The 21,302-nt window shown below is 30.3% G+C and overlaps 1 protein-coding gene across 1 annotated transcript in view; it reads right to left on the reverse strand.

Moving 5' to 3' along the window:
- Positions 1-3: 3 nt before the first annotated feature.
- LOC148271138 (sodium channel protein para-like) overlaps positions 4-21,302 on the reverse strand; it is a gene marked incomplete at both ends in the record, with an annotated part of 32,002 nt that continues 10,703 nt past the window's right edge. Inside the window, 10 exon segments of the mRNA XM_088241789.1 lie at positions 4-51; positions 154-180; positions 183-277; positions 1,086-1,211; positions 7,729-7,933; positions 9,498-9,685; positions 10,156-10,318; positions 14,034-14,207; positions 15,651-15,928; positions 20,361-20,429. Coding sequence (XP_088097915.1) covers positions 4-51; positions 154-180; positions 183-277; positions 1,086-1,211; positions 7,729-7,933; positions 9,498-9,685; positions 10,156-10,318; positions 14,034-14,207; positions 15,651-15,928; positions 20,361-20,429 — 1,373 coding nt within the window.

Genomic DNA, 21,302 nt, shown 5'->3' on the forward strand with positions numbered 1-21,302 from the left:
TGGCCGGTTCTTGTGGCTGCCGTAGGACTTCTGGCTGATGGTGTCATCGTCCTGAATTTGGGACACAAGCGTCAACTTTAGTGCATTAAATATTAAGAGGTTCCGATATTCCATTTAGAAGCGAAGAATAACAAGAGAGGATAGAAGTCAAACCTGCAGTGGAAGGCCTCGGTGGTTCATCAGTCATGTTCTAACCTATTGTCTTGGTGGTTACCACTAATCGCATTTATGTTGTTCATTATCATTTTGCCCTTCTTCATTTTGTTGTTTAAATCTCCTAGAAGTAGAAAAAGGAAAATTGTGGAAATTCAATGCTAAAAATTATTTCAAAAAGGACAATATTATTAAAAGTGAAGTATTTACAAACGAGAAATATATATATTTCTCAATCAAAGGATCAATAGAATTACAGAATTTGAGTCGGCTGTCGGGTCCAGTAATACTGTTGTGAAATTCATATCCAATAAATAAGAATCCACATTAAATAATGAGTAAATGAATATCCCATATTTTTTATACGAACACATATAAATTGAGTTTTTGTGTATTTTAAGATTTTAATACAAAATAAATAATACCCTACAACACACATAATACACATAATTTGATTCCTATTTTTGAACACAATGTTTAATTATTGGTAAGGTATCGTAAAAATAATATCATTGGGTTAAATTGAACTTGTTTTTTTAAAAATATATATAGAAGAGTTATACAATGTTAGGTGTTTCATCTTGTTAGGACATTATTAAACTAACTGAAATATTTATAAAGTTTCTTTATACCCATATGCTAACAATAATTGCTGTTTAATGATAGACGTGCATATATATTAATTATTTTATTTTGGATACCTAACCAATAATTAAAATGGGCCAACTAACTGCAGTCACAATAAACAATGTCTAGTATTTATCTAAAAGAGTGCTCATGAGAATACTTTAGACACCCTTCAAATATATTTCTTTGTTTGAAAAAATAAGTCATAAAAACCAGTTCTCTAATTTTAACAGAAAGTATATTTTTGTATCCTTTACTAACTAATAAATTCAAACAACAACGTTAGATGATGAAAATAGTTTTACCATGTATGGTGAATTCCATGCCGTCGCCGATAGCCACCTCTAGTTGGTCTTTATGTTTCTTGTCCCTGTAGATGACGGCGTCGTCCATGTCTCCTCCCATCTCCATCTCGCCGTCCACTCCCCGTTCTGCGGACACACAGCGACCACAGAGCGCGGCCTTTAGACCTAAGCCCGCGCCGGGAACAAACCAATCACGCCACAAACCGCCATTTTAGAATTTACTTCCATGAGAAGGTACCAACGAGGGGCAGAACCGATTTTAAGGTTTAGTACTGCGGTGATTATTATTACAAAGCACCTGAGATTGTTTTTCTCTGTTAATCATTTGTAACTATTGAGTGCATGAGATAGTCAGTGGTCAGTGGTGTTGATAGGTAGAGTATGGACTGCAGAATCAATTTAAAAATAAAGCCCTTCGAATCGTACGTACTGCCGGTAATGACGTATGGACTGGAAACGATGATACTTACTAAGAAAAAAAAATGTAGAACAGCTCAAATGCACGCAACGATCCATGCACAGGTCCGTGCTTGGTATAAAGCCTTAGCCTTATCTCTTAGAGATAGGATAACAAATTATGAAATTAGGCGCAGAACGAGAGTGGTGGATATTATGGATCGTGTAGCGAAGTTAAAGTGGCAATGGGCGGGGCACGTCGCATGGCAAGATGCCACAAAATGGACTCTGGATTGTCGGAAGTGTCGGAAGGCCTTGAAAGTGATGGGCCGACAATATAGCCGCAGTAGTGGGGAACAAATGGAACAGAAGAATAGAAGGGTGTATGGAAGAGGCCTTTGTTAACAGTGGAGAGATGAAGATTTAGGTAGAAAAAGAAAATGGATTGAACTAGATTACATTATTGGAAGCGTTCAATTTACAGATAGCAGAAAAAATATTGTGAGATGCTATATCTTTTCAGAACTTCTCTACGTCAACGAAAGCTGCACTCTCATCCAAGTTACCACAAAGAGAATTTAACTATTTTAAATATGATGTTACAGAAGAATGCTTAAAATAGCATGGGTAGACAGAGTTCGCAACGAAGAAGTATTGTGATGCATTAAAGAAGAAGAGAAATAATAAACACAATTAAGAAAAGAAAGCTCGAGTACTTGGACATTTTGTGTGGGGAGAGAAGCACGAAATATTTTGTATCATATTACAAGGAAACATTGAAGGAAAACGCAGTGTAAGAAGACGACATATCTCCTGCCTTAAAAACTCAAGAGAACGGTTCCACTGTAGTAAAAAGGTCATAGACAAAATAAAAATTGCCATGATGGTAGTCAACTTCCACTGTAGAGAGGTACCATAAGGAGAAAAAAAGATTTCACAAGTTTAAAGAAGCCACTTTTCAAATGCATTCTTATCACATAGTTTTGTTTATTATTTTATGATACCATTTACATGTGTTTTTTTGTGACTAACTTAAAAGCTTGTTTGTTGTATATAAAAAGTAAAACTGTTATTAATTATTGGTCATGCTATTGTGGGTGACACTTCCAACTATACCTATCAACACCATTCAATTTAGTATTTGTGGTGTTAATTTGTGAAGAAATGTGATGACTGATAATTTTACTAAGATTATGATATTTTTTAAATATAAAAACAAAAAATATATTTTTGGGGAAGAAGCTAGAATTAAACAATACATTTTTTTTAGTTCATAATGTATGGATGTACGATAAGCTTAGCAATGAGACAAAAATAAAGTAGTATGTGATTATTCCGGTGTTAATCTGTTCAGATAAACAATCAAATAGTTAGTTTTACATCCCTCAAAAAGTTATGTTTTCTTTTTTGTTAAATGTGTTGCTAAATACAAAACAGTAAAATATAAACAGTTAGAGATGAGTGCACTGTGAGCCTGTTTTCAATGGTGTTTTTTTGTAATAAAAGTGAGATTCATTTTTTTATTCAATTTAAGACATGATGGGATTCGTTATAAATTAAGAAGATTAGTTAAATTTGGAAAACTTGAATAAAACGGTTTGACTTGGTGAAATGGGTGTTCTGTGTATATATATGTGGTTTTGTTAAGTTTAAAACAGTTTGTATTATACCTAGGGCATTCAATATAAATTGCAACAATACCAACAAATTAAGAATTTATGATTTTTGCTATTTCTAATTTGTATGTTAAGTGTAATAAATCACATAGTATTACAATATAGTACTATGTATAAAAGAACCGTGTAATATGTATAAATATATTATATTATTTCATAATTTTGTAATAGAAAAATGCTATGTTTATGTTTACAAAAGGCATTTGTGCCGTGTACACTAATAAAATATAAAAGTAACTAAAATAATTATATATACCTCATACCGACACTTTTGCTAGTTCGGAATATTACAAATATAATATGTAATGTAATGTAATATGTTAAGTAAAATGATGTATTTTGTCATAAATAAATAAATCCAATCTAATCTAAATTTGAGTAGTAGAAGAGCAAAATCAGTATTTTTACAAAAATATAAAAAGATATTAGTATGTGTTTGAAATTAAGGTTTCTTAAAAATATAGCAACATAAGTCAGATTCTCATTTCAAAAATCACAATCAAGTAAAGGAGACTATTCAAATTTTAAGGAAACAGTTATATTTTTTAATGTGTAATGGGACCTTTTTGGCTTAAAACAATATTTCAGTGGGATGATACTCCCTTTCTTTAAATATTGTATGCCTATTGAAATTATTGTTAAAATAATTAGAAAATTCTAAATAAAAATATCAAATGTGTCGACTGGCAATTTTGTGTATATGATGAAGGAAGAATTTTTCAGAGAAAGGGAGAAAACGCAGATTGTTCTTATATTTTACAAGTATTATGAATTAGGAACTTTAAAATCTCCATGAAAAAACGTAACCTTAATGGGAGTTGCTTATTTTTTGCCTTGTTTATTACGTACAAGACTTACCCTATGTGTTTATGTAAGTATATAGTAATGAGATAGCGTGTATTATTGACCAACCTTAAAATCAGAGCATGACCTCTAGTAAAGTATATGTAGTTAGTATTACAACACGAACTAACAGTAAGTTAACACAACATTTACCAACACCAACACACGTGCACAATATCCAACGGGGTGTTACACAAACACAACCACGGGACCAACAAGTCAACCGGGACCGGGAAGGGGGCGTGATTTCACTTCTGAACACACATATAATACAACATTACAAACAACATCTAATACGATAGTAACACATCTAAAATAATGGCTTCCATTTCAATACACACTTACAATATTTCGGTAGTCAGATGGCAGAAGGGACCATCTGTATTTTTTCTGTTTTTTAGTTTTCAAAAGTTTTAATCAATATTTCAGTAAATACACAGAGAAAAAAACACCATAATACAGAATGGTAATTCATTTTTTAAAAGCAACATTAAAATATTTTAGTTTGGGGATTGAAGTCTTGAAATTGAGTCGTATTTCAGCTCTCCTGAACATTTTTGAAAATTACAGATGGTCCCTTCTGCCTACCGATTTATCTGACTACCGATTTATTGCTTTTGTTAAATTCATTTAATGAGGGTACACGGCTAAAATTAGCTAATTGCATTTTTTCAATTTTCGAGATATCAATGTTATTTTCTTCTCTTGAACGAGTTGAATAGACTGGACTGGATTATTAAAATCTTATAAATTGTAGGAAATAAATATTTAAAAAATAGTCAAAATACTAGCTCGTTTTCGTCAGTTCAAGAAAGAAGTTTTTTAAAAATATAATAGACATTTTTGTTATTTTTTCCATAGTTGCATTCAAAAACCCAGTGCCCCACAAAAAAAGTTTTTATTCTGCTTTTTTCTTTCCTGTAAAATTCAGAGCTCATTTTTGCCGTGTACCCTTCATTTATTTTCTGATAAAAAAAAAATGGAACATGGTCGAGTTCATTCCAATTTCATAACTTAGAATAAAAATAATTTGTTTGATCAAGATGTTTTCTTCTAAATTGTTATTCTTTCAAAATTATTTTTATTTTCTGAATCTTTTTATTTACATGTCGATTTTTAAAATATCCTTTAAGATACATATATTATGTAAAAAACAATAAAAGAAAAAGGTTTCAATGTTTCATTTAATTAAACTCATAGCAAATGTATTTACCGGAGTTAATTTTCGCATTCAATAAGGTTTTTATTCACAATAAAACATCCAAATTAATAAATAATCTAATATTCTAGGAGGAAGCTTAATTCTATTTTTAAAAAATTGATAATATACAACCTATTTTTTCAAATATTATGTTTTGACTATTATTTATAGGTTTTCAAATAAAATAACCAATGCAAAGTGTTGTTGAAATGGAAGATACACAAAATAATTACTGACAATATGTATTTTTTTATGCAAGATAATAAAATTGTTTTCAAATTTATGAAATATAATAGGAAAAAAAAAATGAATGGTGAGCTTTTGTTATTCTAACTAAAATAATTTTTTGAATTCAGAAAGAAAAAGTTCTCCATTTAAAGCCTTTTTTTTTTCATATTTGAGAATATTGTTTTTTTATGAGAAAAGTTCAATAAAATGAACTCATAAGAATCTACATAGAGATTTATGAAACGATAATTGCTATTTACAGCAAACACAAATCTACAAAGTTATTTTTAACACATCATACAAAAACAAACCTTTCAAGGTAAAATGTAACAAGAGAGAAAAAAGCGAAAAATATACAAACACAGCGTGCAAACATTCAGTGACTGATTTTGTTATTTAAAAAAAAAAAATATTGACCAAATAGATTTTTAGTTAGATTGAAAACCATATTACAGGTTTAAACATTATTTGCTAATGGTTTATTATGAGAAATATTCAGATGAAGAAAAAGGTACGTAGTAATTGAAGAATGTTCTTAGTGTAAAACAAAGTTAATAATTTACTTTTAAAGTATGTTTTCGAGAAATAATAGAAATTAATAACAACACAGACTTTTGCTAAAAAATTTCTGGAGTATGTATCAAGTACTTATTTGTTTAAAATGAAAAAAAAAAAAATTCTACTTTTTAATAAACCCATGAATGTGAAATTTCAAGCAAAATCATTAAAAATATACATCATAGAGCAGAAAGAAGTTATTACTTTCACAAATCACAACTTTATTTATAAAAAAAAAAACACCAAAATTGTAATGGGGAAGTTCAGTGCTACTGGAAATTAGATACAAAATATGTTTTCTTACAGATGGTAAAAATTAGAGCATTTAATTGTACACCGAAGTTTCTCTAAAATGTATTAAAAAAATAATCAAAATGAACTACTTTAAACGACGTCACAAGTTCTTTTAAATCAACCAATGTTAGAGTGTTGTGATAGATTTCCGGTTTCCGGGAAGCCAACTCACTAATCAGGATAACTCACAGAAGAGAACTAGTGATGTTATGCACGGAGTGATTAAAAAATTACAAAACTTAAAAAAATCATTGCGATGACAATACGATAGCATAAAAATATAAAAACTTTTTTTTTGCTTAGTTTGATAGCCTATTAACAAATTAAAAGATATTTTAAAAACCACTGAACTTCCTCATTATCAACCCTATTCTCCTAATATTCTTTTAGAGATAAATTTTGCAAAAGGGAGATTGATGTAAATTCTTGTTTTAATATTATTACAAATTTAAATACACCTAATATATTTTAAACGTTATCACTAACGGAATGCAGGAGAATAGTTTTGACACGAGAGTAATAAAACATGCAGTACCTAATAAAAAAAAAAAACTGTTTAGAAATATAGATTATCTCGGCTTTTAAAAGAAAGTGCTACATGAAAAAAAAAATATGTGCTTTTTGCATTAAAAAAAAACATTTGTAATATTACAATATTAAGTTGTTTTACAAACACAGAACCAAAATAAAACTATAAACTCTATTGCTGCTTTGATAGATTTGATGTTCCAATACAAAAACAATATTAATTTAAGAATTATTCTAGAACATTTAAGTTTCTTAGTGACATCTTGGTGGAAATTCATTGTAATTTATTATTTAAATTAAAGACGAATAGCACCTAAATCCACAAATTTTGAATAAATGGGGACAGGTTTCATCGCTTTTTGCGACATCTTCATCGGTGATATTTTGATTATAAAATTCAGACAAAAATAATTAAATTCAATTACTATTGAATATTTTTTTATTCTCTATCCTTATTGTTTTTTTATACATACAATATTATAATAAAGATGCCAGTCTTGAAGATGTAGCAAAAACGATGAAACCGGTGACTAGTCACATTAACAAATACAAACGATGTACATATCTGTGGTCTTTGGTCAAAGAAATCAAGATAAATAACAATGAAAAATTGTATTTTTAAAACATGTTATGCTTTCAAAATAAGGTTTTTAATTTTCATCTAAAAAAAGATAACTTAGAAAAAAAAAAATTATGTATCCAAATACATACTAACATACTTTAAAAACTGGTACATGGTTGATTGCAAGAGCTAGACCAAAACTATAAAAAATGGTGTATTGGATAAGATTGACTGGACCTGAAGGGCCGAATTGTTCCTATGCAAATATCTCACTTGACCAAAGATTACAAGTATGCCTACTTTGTTTAGTAAAGCTCGCTTGGGTTAGGTTTAGGTTAGGTTAGGTTGATATCATACCTGGTGCATGTTCTGCTATTTGGTTAGTTAGCTTGTTCTTTATGAATTTAAAGAAATTGCCGACGCTCCGTTTGACCCATGCGTTGAAGCGAGAGATCCTGTTGAACGCTTCAGCTATCTTGTTGGTTTCCTGGTCAGCCGTGGGAGCTGATAAGCTAGACGAACCGAAATTGGACAGGAGCAAGGCCAAGAAGAGGTTAAGAACCTGAAATAATAACGCATATAATATATATTATGGCTCTTGGCCTCATAAAGTTAGGGATACGTTATTATTATCTTGAAATATGTATCTTTGTATGAATAAATCAATTAATATATACTGGTCAGTTAACTAGAGCTGGCGCGTTCGCAAAACTTTCACAAACACATTTAAAATCTACAGAATGCTGATTTAAAAAAGGTAATGTCAATATTCAAATTTATTTCAACAAAGAGGGAAAACATTTTCGAGAAGCGAATATGGAAGTCTAGGCATTTACAGGGCTTATGACCTGTCTGCTAGCATTTGGACATACTCAAACATTGTTGAGGTAATGTCAAATTTAAACCATGTGCCATCTTTTTTTTTTTATCCACGTTGGATTAGAGGGTTGTGTATATGAAAAAAAAATACGATCGGTTAAGACAATGTAATATATTAAATTATTTTTACACAAGTACATTTTTTATTTATAATAATATTTTGTGTTCATCATTTTCGGCGGACTAAATAATAAAAAGGCTAGTTTTCTACTGCCATTTTCGGCAGAATTTTTTTTTGGAAGCGACGTGTTATTAAATAAATATATGACATTTTCTGAACTAATTATTTCTGTTTTACTCTAATCCAAAAGGGATTTTTAAAAAAATGGCACGTTTGACTAAAATGTAATATTAAGGTTTTTTTAAGCAATATTCTGTACATTAAAAATGTGTTTGTGTAAGTTTTGCGTATGCGCCAGTACTAGATAATCGACCTATACATGATTAGATTAATTAAAAAATATATTCATAAATCAAAGTTTTTATTGCTAAACATTGAATATATATTATTATATTTTTGATATAAAGAATCGCAGCAAAATTCAGACGAACGCAGAAACATCCTGTGTATATTTTATTACTATATCATTAGCAACTAACAAAGCAAAAGTAGTCTATGTCACGCTCATAAGCGCGTCTGAGCGCGAGAGAGACAGAGATTATTTTCATAATGTGTGTGCCGTGCGATGTCATACCATGGGCTTATTCACATATACTACCTTATGCGTTTGTGTAAGTTTTGCAAATACCAGTAGAGCATATAAAGAAAAATTAAATACAAAAATGTTTTGAGTATGTCCAAATGCTTGCAGACTGGCTGGATTTAACAGAGAGGGAATTATATATAATATAATATTTTTATTTTATTTTGAATCTTGAACAGGGCACACAAAAACATATTCTTTTACATATATAATAATAATGTACATATATTTTATTTTTACATTGTTTAACATATATTTCTGTTTGTTTTTTTTTTCACAAATGTTTTTTCATATACGATATAATATATTTATATTTATGGTTTTTTAGTACAAAATTTTGAGCAATCTTTTCTTTTGACCAGTCTGTTTTTTGTTTGGCTGGAAGATATTGCTTTTAGCAATAAATCCACCAAAGTACTTATTGTTTGTACTTGAAGTTTGAAATAAATATATATTTTTTTACTGCCTTCATCCCAGATAAAAGCATAGAACAAAATTTATGTACAGGTACCTATCTACAAATTATAAGAAATCATTACATACCACAAGATTGCCAATGACGACCGTAGCCAGAAAAAATGGTATACACGAGACATCTCCCACCAGCATGCAGTCCCACATCGATTCTATCCATTCTCCACACAACACCCTGAATACTATCATAAAACTGTGCATGAAGTCCGTGAAGTTCCATCGCGGAAGGTCGCCGTCAGGAAACCGATCCACATTATCTAGATAAGAAAATAGAGTAAGAGAAAACTTATCCAAGTAAAGATTTTAAATTAATTTAGATTTAGAGTAATTTAAATGTTATAAAATGCAAATAAAGTTGATTTTAAAGTATGCTGAAGTCAACTTGACAGATCCCACCAAGAAGCGGGAAAATATATAAAAATCAAAATAACTCGTGAACATTGATTTTCAAATTTCGTACAGCTATTTTTTTATCGCGTCGACGAGCAAGATTTACTTAACGGGGTAAGTTGTTAATAAGATATTTAGATTATTCCAACCAGAATTATTGTATAGAATAAATGTTTTACGGATCAAATTAATAAGACGTATAGCAGTAATTTATATTGTTAATTGAATATTTAGCTACAAAACAAAACAGATGTCATATTTTTTTATACTTAACAGTATAATAATTGAAATAGTTGGCTGGATAAATTTTATGTCCAAAATTATTTAAAATACTTACCGACATAGTTTTTGCCAAAAAGTTGCATTCCCATTACGGCAAATATGAAGATGATAATACAGAGCACAAAGGTCAGGTTACCCAAGGCCCCCATAGTTCTTCCCATTATAGAAATAAGCAAGTTTAGCGTGGGCCAGGATTTTGCCAACTTGAATACTCGAAGCTGCAAAAGCAAGGTTACTTTGTGCAGTCAATTAGAGGAAAAAATTATCTCGCAGTAATTCATCTGATGGGTGTTATTACGGTGTTATAAAGTATTTTAAGCTCCAGGCGTTGTGTTGATTCGAATATAAGAAATTTGTATGATAGACATAATGAATAATGTGCGTAATGTTTGTCATGTTATTATAATAACCCAGGTGTTTATATTGTTTTTTGCACAATCCTTTCTCCCCATTGCAATTGTAGAATTGTTGGTAATATTGTTTTTCGTTTTGACTGGCATATGTATTCATGATTGTTTATTTAATAATTATCCTTAGCAATAAATGAATCCGTCATAAAATTATAACAGAAAAAAAAAAACAAAATGCTTGATAATTTTAATGGATTTTACAACAAAATTTCATTGCCAGGTAAGGCGATTTGGAATAAAAAGTATTCAATAATTGATTATCAATCATTGATATTTTTTGATAATCTTTTTTCAATGTTGCTAACAAATGTTAAAGGTTCTGGAATTCGAAAATTGTTACTAGAAAAACTACAATTAAATATTTACATTATAGGCATCGTGAAAGATGAATAAATATTATGTATATTTATATTCATTCCACGTTTTCATTCAAAATATTATTTTAAAACTTTAAAACAATATTCATTTTTCTTATTATGTCTATCACAGCTGTAATTAAGTTATGCAAGCTATAATGAATTAAAAGAAAGAATTTTCCAAGTTTTAAGCGATTGAGAAGTAAATATTTATATTACATATTTTTCGGTTTTGGCATTAAAGATACGTTTTTGATGATATTGATTTAAATGGTACCTCTGTACTCCTCCAATACATATTTATTGTAAATTTGTTGTGGTCAAATTATTGTTTAGAATACACAAATGTGGTGTAAATTGAGTGAAAATGGGTTTCTTTAATGCCACTGTTGTGTAGATGGATAAGTATGTGCAATATAATTTGTAAAAATGTGTGAGTTTATAGGAATTATTAGGAAGTTGTTATATATAATTGTGTAAAATAAATACAGTTAAAGTGTTGAAATCAAATAAGTTATCATATTTTTATACTATAAAATTTAAAACGAAGCGATAATTTTTGAAGATAACGATTTTAGCAACATAAAAAGATACCTACTTCTAAAAAAAATCTAGGTTCTTGTAGTGTTAGGATTTAATAACCCCGGGCCTGGGCGTAAATAATACAAATCTACATAATACGTTTGTACATTTTTGTTATCTTAACTTTACAAATTCGTGATTTGACCCATGTCTTCAATAATCATATTTTCTTTTCAAAAATACATCTTTTATACAATACTGTTGTTATTTAATAACAAAAATATTGTTTAAAAAATGTAATCGCCACACCATCAAAAAAATATTAAATTAAGTAAGTAGTACGATTTCAGACGAGTTTTTTCAATTAACATATACATTTTTTTTATTAGAAAAAAATATTTTTTGCATTTTTATGATTGACCCAAATATATCAATTTTGGTGGCTTTTTAAAAGAGTTGTGGTAGAGTAGGGTGCGAACCTCGGACCTTTGATTCATGAGTCTACGACATCAGCCACGGGACCACAACACGATTAAAATAAAATGCATATTTAAAATATTTTCGTAATTTAAAAAAGGCTTAATGCATTCCAAATCACCGAAATCTTCACAAACCCTTTAAAATATAATTTTTGTAGTAGGAAAATTGAGCAAATTTCGCTAAAATCGATGATTCTTAAATTAGTCGAATTCTGGCGTGACAACATGCATTCATAGGTTTTTATATTGAAAAAACTCAAAGATTTTTTTAAATGTAGAATACATTAAGATAAGTAATTGATTTTCCGTAAAAATAATTAGCGGTCGATGCTAAGCGAGAATAAAATCCTACATATTTCGGCGCATAAGCAAGCCTCAATCCCAAAATATTGTCAAAGCAATATTGGAAATAGTCTGAGCCATCCGACGGAGCAGTGTCATTCTACCTGTGTAATTCTTCCCAAACAACTGCATACCCATGACGGCGAATATGAATATGATAATGCAAAGTACAAATGTGAGATTTCCGAGGGCTCCGACGGTTCTACCCATTATGGATATCAGAAGATTCAACGTGGGCCATGATTTGGCCAACTTGAAAACTCGGAGCTGAAAACATTTTCTGCTATATAAAAGCTTGACTTTCTTTCTGCCTTGTGGCGATTTGAATTAATATAAATTTTTTTAATAAAACAATTACAACCAAAACGAATTATTTACAGTTTTATTTAAGTTTCTTAAATCTGAAATGAAAGCCTACAACAAAACTGTATCTACCTCTTAATATTTAGATTTTAAATTTCGTATACCTACCTACCCAAGTTTTTATATTAAAAGTGCTGACACTTCCACTATAGAGTAAAGTATTACTACAATATTTATAATGATTATATATGTATTTTTTATTTTAATGGAATAACCCGCTAAAGCTAGCGTTTCCTAGGACAGCGGTGCCCGTATCTTAACGGCCGTAGTTAACGGTGATGCGGTGGACAGTCGTCGCAACGGTGACTAGACAGTGGTTTTATTTTTTAACGGGGTTATCAATACCATTTTCCTAGGAAACCACTTTCTAGTCACCGTTACGACGACTGTCCACCGCATCACCGTTCACTACGGCCGTTAAGATACGGGCACCGCTGTCCTAGGAAACCCTAGCTGAAGCCTCTATTTAGAAGCTTGTCAGCAGGTGGGAAAGAGGGAATATGGAAGGAGGTTATGAAAAAATACACCACAACACCCAGACCAATTGAGAAAAATGTATTTCTTGAATTTTTTTTTCTTACAACTGGCGGGAATCGAATCCGCGACGCCAGTTTCACAGTTGGTCGTTTAACCAACTGCGCCACGGCGCCCGTCATATTGACTACATAGACACATGGTAATTGGTAATAGGTTTCATCAGCATTCAATCACGAACATTTGTATCATTCATTTCAGGACGTTTATTGTGTTATTAACTTATTATCTTATCAGATATTACAGATACTATGTGATACTCAAAAAATATCACTGGATTCTTGTTTTTATAGTATCTACTAGAAACTTACGAATACATTCGCTAATTAAAACTTTTGAGTAATAAATTAACACTTTGAGCACCGGCCGAACACACATAGAATTTACCCTGTGCCCGGCCCATTTTTGTGAAATTTCATGCTTTGTGAAGGGCTTCTTAAACGTGTCATAATCATGAAAATACTATGTTAAATTAATTCTAACTTCTCATATTTATTTGAAACAATTAAGTAATTTTTGTATTATAGTTTTGCCAACATTGGCCTTTATGGAGAGCCACATTGCAATGTTCGCACATATACCTACAGCGTCTCACTTCTTTTTTTGTGCTTTGTTTCCCAAAGACGTGTCAACACGTGATTATAACAACCACGAGTTGTGTCCCGGTCCCCTGTTTTCACGTAGTTTACCAGCAGCGAAAAAGTACCAATAAAAGTCACTAGATGTCAATAAATGTCACTTTTTTGAACAGCTGGTAAATCACGTGAAAACACAGGACAGGGACACAACGCGAGTTTATAAAATCACGTGTTTACACGGCTCCGGGATACAAAGTGTTAAAACAGTATCTCAGTATGTATTATTCACATTATTGGTTTCAAATATTCGATAAATATAGGACAGTTTATGTAATAAAAGTGATATTACCAATCGGAATGATCTCAAAACAGATAATCCCTGAACGCCTTCTAATCCGAGCTCAAGAAGTGATAAAGCTACGATGATGAAGTCAAAGATGTTCCATCCTTCTTGGAAGTAGTATTTTGGGCTCATGGCTATTAGTTTTAGTGTAGCTTCAATCGCAAAGGTTGCCGTAAAAAACTGAAAAGTAATCGAATGATTAGAACGTACTTCATACCACAGCGGGGACACTTAACAACTCTTTTTTATTTTGGAAATTTTGTGGATAGGTATGTCTGCGTTATTGTATTTCGTGAGCATTATTTATTTATTTATTTAGGTATGGTATTACCAGTTGGGGCCTTTCTTGTAAAACCAACATTTAAAAAATTCAAATCTCGGCTCTTAAATTAATTAACAGATCAGCTAGAATCGATAAGAAAGAGGTACCCGAACTTTTTAAAAAGCAAGGGTGCCTGTCCGTAAATGCTATCATATAGCTCAAATTTGTTACTAGATATCGATTTGATAGTAACTACCAGAAAAGGTATACACATACACATAATACAAGGCTAGCACAACGTGAAGGCTTGTCAGTACCGAGGTTTGTAAACAAGTATGACCAAAGAACACCTTATTATACAATTACTAAAATATTTAATAAGATTCCTAAGCAGATCTTATAAGAAAATGTTGACAAAACTTTTAAGAAAAAAATAGTTAAAAGGCTAATATGTAACAAGGCTTTATTTTGATTCTTATTTTATGTTAACGGTCATCTAATTAAATTTTAGTTAATACATTTCAATGATGTAATAACTTATATTTCCATATAAGTTATTAATTTAAAAAATACTTGGTACACTTCCACTTATTTATTTTGACCAATTAGCGCTTTCACCCTCTAATGGGCATCTTCAGATAAGAGGGTGAAAGCGCTAATTGGTCAAAATAAATAAGTGGAAGTGTACCAAGTATTTTTTAAATAAATAACTTATATGGAAATTTAAGTTATTACATCATTACAATGGAATTCCATCAAGAATTGTCAATAAATAATTTTAATGAAAAAAATACATTTTACGTAAAAAATACATATGCGTTTAGTTCTTAATAATGCTTATATTACTTTTTTAAGTTATACAATTTCTCTAACGTTTTTCATTGTAATGGAAAAATAAGAAACCCGCTGACAAGCCGGTTTCGCGGTTTAGTGGGTTTCAATATTTTTCCTTTTATATTTTATTTTTCTGTTCATGTTTACCTTCTTAAATAAAAATAAAATAAATTTATTAACTTTTTTCACATTATAAACAATAATTAATAATAAAAATCATACGACCTCACTGGGGTTACCCGTGGCGAGGACACTTAACAGTATACAATGTATAACATCATGTATGGTGTTACAGCGATCCAGGGTGCCTAATTACAGCAATTAATCAAAACACAAAACATCACGGCTTCAGAAAAATCCGATTTTACCTTTTTTGTCTCTGAATCTGTATTTTGTGAGTGAGGCGAGCTAGCCTATTACACCACAGAGGTAAATAGTTGCCAGGACACTCTAATTACCTTGTTTCAGTATATTGTATCATATCCTGTATTTTATGAATGTTTAGGAAAATTTTGTATGTAACTCACATAGTTTCCGCTCTTGAGCGCTTTCTCCATGTCCTTGTTCATGTCGTGGTGGTCGAGCGCCATGAACAGGGTATTTACTACGATACAGAGCGTGATGAAAAGCTCCACGAAGGGGTCGAATACCAGCAGAGCCACGTACTCCTGGAACTTCAGCCACACCCAGCAACAGTCCCAGACGCAGAAGATGTCGATACCCTTCATCAGACCTTCTAATGCCCTGTCCTTCAAGGTCGGTCCGTCTTCGTCGTCCTCTGTCGGAGGGAAGTAGTAAATGGACACTGCCAATTTCCAAGTATTAGTATTGGTTAATCAAACGTACTTTACATTGCTTCTAGTCTAGTACACAAGGGGAAAGAGATATCGGTAAGTCGATAATGTTGATGAAAGCCCGCTAAAAGCTGAAAAAATGTCTTGTTAATCAAATGAGCTGAAATTTGCAAAACTAACATATACAGATTTTTTCCGGGCACCCGAATGAGAATGATTGCTGACATCCATGTTTAAAAAAATGCTACGTTAAGTAGCGAGTAAAGTAGTAAGACTTTTAAAAGTTTATATCATTCTTATTCAAAAAAATTCACATGACCAGCCAGAGATGTTTTTTTAACACCTTGCAAAAACTTTGTAAACCAGTCTCCATATTACTATATTTATTATCTTAATTCCTTCACATCTCAAAATTAGTATTGAACTATCTGAATGTTCAGAAAGGGAAAAGTCTAATTTAAAACCATATATTAATACGATTTTTAAAAGAAAGAAGGGAGAAGTATGCTTGGATTTATTTTAAGTGGTATAAATTAGAATGAATTAAAGTTTTAGAAATATAAAATTGATATTTTGAACGCGTTTTGAGCTTTTTAGTGGTTAAATTATTATCAATGTTTTGTTTTATAAAAAATACAATGGCCATGCCATAATAAATTGGATCTTAAATAAATTCAGCTAAGTTATAGATACAAAATTGACACTTAATAAAAAAACTGACTTTAGATTAATAGGAAACCCAATTATTAAACTAAGATTTATGTATGTGCTTTGTTTTGCATATTTACGACTCAAGTATTAAAAGTGTATTTTGAAATAATATTATGGTGAATATTACAATATTCAAGTTTTGATAAGTGCCATACCAAAAGGCAATCGATTTAAGATACTCCTTTACAAGAACATCTTAATTTCGATAAACGTGTTGGTCAAATAAGAAGAATTATTTGAAGAATAATTTTATACCATTTTTAATTTAATTTTTACAATGTTCGCTATGAAAAGTCAACATAATAAACATTAAAAACAAAATTTTGTTGGTTGCCAAATTGACATTCTGGAAAAAATTTACATTTCTGAAAATTTATTTAATAATTATTTATCTCACAACGAAATATTACTTTCTGTTTAAATAAGACTTTTTTCAAATTTTGTCAAATGAAAATTGTGTTAGGTTATGTATTTTTTTGATAGTAAAATCCACATTGGTTACATTAAAGAATCGTCAACTGTGAGTTTCATGCGAGTCTTGCTTTTTTGGCGAGATATAATAAACGGGTTTTTTTTATAAGACAAAACTCACTCTCATTCACAAACTACAACAATATATTTTTAATTATTTTGTATAATTATCGCTTTTTTATGCAGTGCGTATTTCCTCACAGAAAGTAACGTTCATTTTGAAAATTATTTTGTCAAACATCTAATATGCAATGATTATTTGACCCCTACGTTATAGAAACACTTGAAAGTGCAATTTGAAATTCAATAATAAATAAATAATTTGTAGCACACCTAAGCTCGTGTCATAATCAATCAGGACACTAAAATCACTGAAAGTCTACGAAAATCGGGTAAAAATAATTTTATAATCAGAAGCCAATAAATACCAATTTCAATATTTTCGAATGTGCGTGCAAATATTAATTACGATATTTTTTGTGCAAAACTTAAAGCGGATAATTCAAGTTTTACCAAGCTTCAAAAATAAGCTATTTGATTTATGAAAAATTTAATGTAACTTTTATAAGCGCACTAAATAAAACAAATGATTAAGGTAAACATCTGATCAGAAATAAAAACCTGCACGCTTTCGTTTATTTATTGACCAAAGATTATAAACAAACCATTTAAATTTCAAATTAAATCACACATGTGCGGAAAAACAATAGATATTTAGTAATTCAAAAAATATAATACCCACCTTACAATAAGTGTAAAATAAAATATGAGAACTTAAACCCGTAGAATTTTTTATTGTTGAAGTTAAAGATGTTTTAAACTTATTTGATATATTCGCCATAGCTATATATTATTTCTGATAATATATAATTTCAAAAGTAGAAAATATTGTCATAAAAGCGTCTTAATATTTATTTAAAAGTGCATTGTACGTTACAATATTATTATTAATAATTTGAGCATTACATGTCATGATTTAAAGTATACATATCTAAGCTTTTTACAAAGCCCTATCTACGAGTAAGTGTCCAATGTATGTTTTTGAATTATGTGGTTTCTAAACAAAAACTTTTTAGTTCGCGGTGTGTTAAAACAATAACCAAATTAAAACACATTTTTAATATCAAATCATAAACATACATAATATTATAAAATTGTACTGTATACGTACAAGTGTAGGTTTTGTACAAAAATGTAGTACTTAAAAGTATTATTTTGGTTACATTGAATCCAGTCAAAGTAAAAACATGAGAATTCATGCTTTTTGTAGGGTTTGCCTTTATAAAAATATGTTTTTGGTATTTTTCGAAGCATTGTATTTAAAAGTCGTGTGTAAATTAATTAATCATAAATTATATTTCCTTTTAAGGGATCTCTACGATCCAAACTTTAAAAAAAAACATGCTCTAGTTTTTAATGCAATAGCGTGATAAAAAAAAATGCCATGCAGATGCTAAAATTTCACAAATCTATTTTATCAGTTAGCTATGCAAAATATTTTCACCACTGGATGAGAGATGATCTCAATCCCCCTGATGTTAACCAATCAGTTTAAACAATATTTCGGTAAAGTAATCTTGTATCAAACCAATACTAAACAGAAGAACATGGCATTATAAATATAATACATATAATCATAGAATTAAGAATAGTCCAGAAGGAGCGTAGAATCATATTTGAATGCATCGGACTGTGTCAAAATTCCCCCACTATACCCCACTTTCGCCGCGCGCATTCGTGATGTCGCCGCGTGATTTTGCACGATGGGAAAAAAATATAGTCATAACACAAATGTAAGGTAAAAAAAAAAAAGCAATCGGTTAATTTCTCTAAAATTTTATTGTGCATGCGGAAATATTCATTTACACAACAGAGTAGACAAGTAAAGGGTCACTGAATAAGAGTAATTGAATTAATGAACTTTGAACATAAAATATAAAACATATGTTACATAAAACGGATATTTTTATATCATGTCAAATAATATTTGATGTTTTAAAGATAATGTCGGTCAAATGTCCACCACAGAGTTGTTTAATCCGAGGTCCAATTTTCATTAGTTCTCTCATTTGATGAGCAAAGTAGGGTAAAAAAAATTACTACCCTGCCAACACTAACGAAATGTCCATTTTGTTTTCTTCGACAATCTGACAGATGGAAAAATAATTCAATTTTTAAGTAATGCATTTGCTACTTACACATTAATTGCTAATTACAATCCCATCCTGTTTCTTTAAGATCCTAGCAGTATTTCTACACTTTGAAATCACTCAACACGGCATGCTTGAATTCAAATCAGGTGTTGTGTACTGAGCGACTTCTACAAAGAAACGTAAAACTACTCATTTATGAGTAGTTTATCGCCTTCTGTTTGATGCTCGTATGCGGTTTCTGGTCTATTCTTAATTCTATGCATATAATAATAATTAAACGAATAAAAATTTAAATAATTTTGATGAATTTCGAGAACAACTAAACTTGTTATTGATACACATAAAATTAATATGGAACAGATTTTTGAAGACGCAGTTTCAGGGGTCTTACCCTAAAAAGTTTTGTCAAATTATCGAATAACCAAATAAAATAAAAGTTATAATTACGTGAAATGTGTGCCAAAAACATTCCGCTTATAATTTTTGTGCTCAGAAATATTATTTTTTATTCACGAAATACACCTTATTTCAAAATATTACCGAGACTAGAAATACCTAATGGACTTCATACTAACAAATTAATTTACAATGGTATCTGAATTATTTTGTCCTGGTCAAAATTTTAGGTTTTTTATACATGTCGAAGTCAATTATTTTTTGATAGTTAAAATAATACACCATACCGATTTGAAATAGTTATATAATTTCACAAATCAAAAATAATATTTGAGTTGAAAAATTAACAGTTCCCGGAAAAAACAGATTTAAACACATATAAAAAGCTCGATCCATTAGCAATTTCTAATTTTTTCAAAGGTGAACCTAAAATCGTGGCTTTGAAAGGGATTTTTTTTTATAAACATATTACTTGCCACACAAGACATAAACAGGTCGAAAATCTAAAACTACGCGATGACAAAATGAAATATTTTCTACATGTAATACAGAACACGACTACAAATGTGGAAATGAACGATAACAATCGTGAAGTGGTGACAGATGACAATAATCACATGGACACAATGGATTTGCACAAATGGCGGATGCACAAATGGGTTTAGGAGTAATGGCCGACACTGGTGCAAAGAGTGATGGTGCGATTATTTACCTCCTTGGTCACTTGCTCTACTCTGCCTTCCTGCCGCTTGTTCTATGATATCGTTCAGGACCATAACATCTAGAATTAAGCGATTCAGTAAGATATCAAACGACTTCATTTATTTTATAAACTGAATCACGAGAACAACTCTTAATGATAAAAACAAATGATTTATAAAAAGAAAAAAAAAATTGGTAGACAATATTGTTTTAAAGCATTGAGGTATATAACTAGAGTAAACATGAGCGTTCAAAATATATTCCCTCAACCTGCGGCCAATTGGCATATGTTTGACTTGAGTCTGTTGCGAGGATTCCCCGGCTACTTTTCTCCTCGCAATTACTAAAATGTCTATATGTACGCTAAGATACTGCAGAAATCGATCTGGAAAAGGTAGAAAAAGCGATGGTACAACTTTTCACCGGTAAGAAATATTTTTATCTTAATCAATACTTGTTTAAAATAGCCATTTTCATGTTAAAAAACGTTTTATAAATATGCTACCAGTCGTAAGCTATCTTCGGTCTCTGTCCAGCTCAGTTAGTCAGGCGTATAGTGAAACGATAAACAAAGGTGACGCGTATGCGGATGGGAGCGACTTACTAAATAAGACGACTTACGCATCTTGAACATATACCTTTTAATATTTTACCGTTTTTGCTTGTATATGTAATTTTTAATACTATTTAAATGTTATTTGTGTTTTTTTTCTTTTTATATACTTTTTTTGGCTTGTATTCATAATTTCAATACGTTTTTGATAAAAAAAATTAACCTGTATTGGGTGTGCGCATATTTTGTTAATTAAAAAAAAATGATTTTATTTTGTACTAGTTCAGTATGTATATATACATACATGTAATTTTTAAACTTTTTCAATTTTCTTTCCCAGATTGCATAATGTAAACATTATTTTGAATTTATTTCCATGCCTAGTATTCTGTTTATTTT

The sequence above is a fragment of the Micrasema longulum genome, unplaced genomic scaffold, assembly GCF_059751315.1.
Source record: "Micrasema longulum isolate JH-2025_06_02 unplaced genomic scaffold, ASM5975131v1 h1tg003077l, whole genome shotgun sequence".
Lineage (NCBI taxonomy): Eukaryota > Metazoa > Arthropoda > Insecta > Trichoptera > Brachycentridae > Micrasema > Micrasema longulum.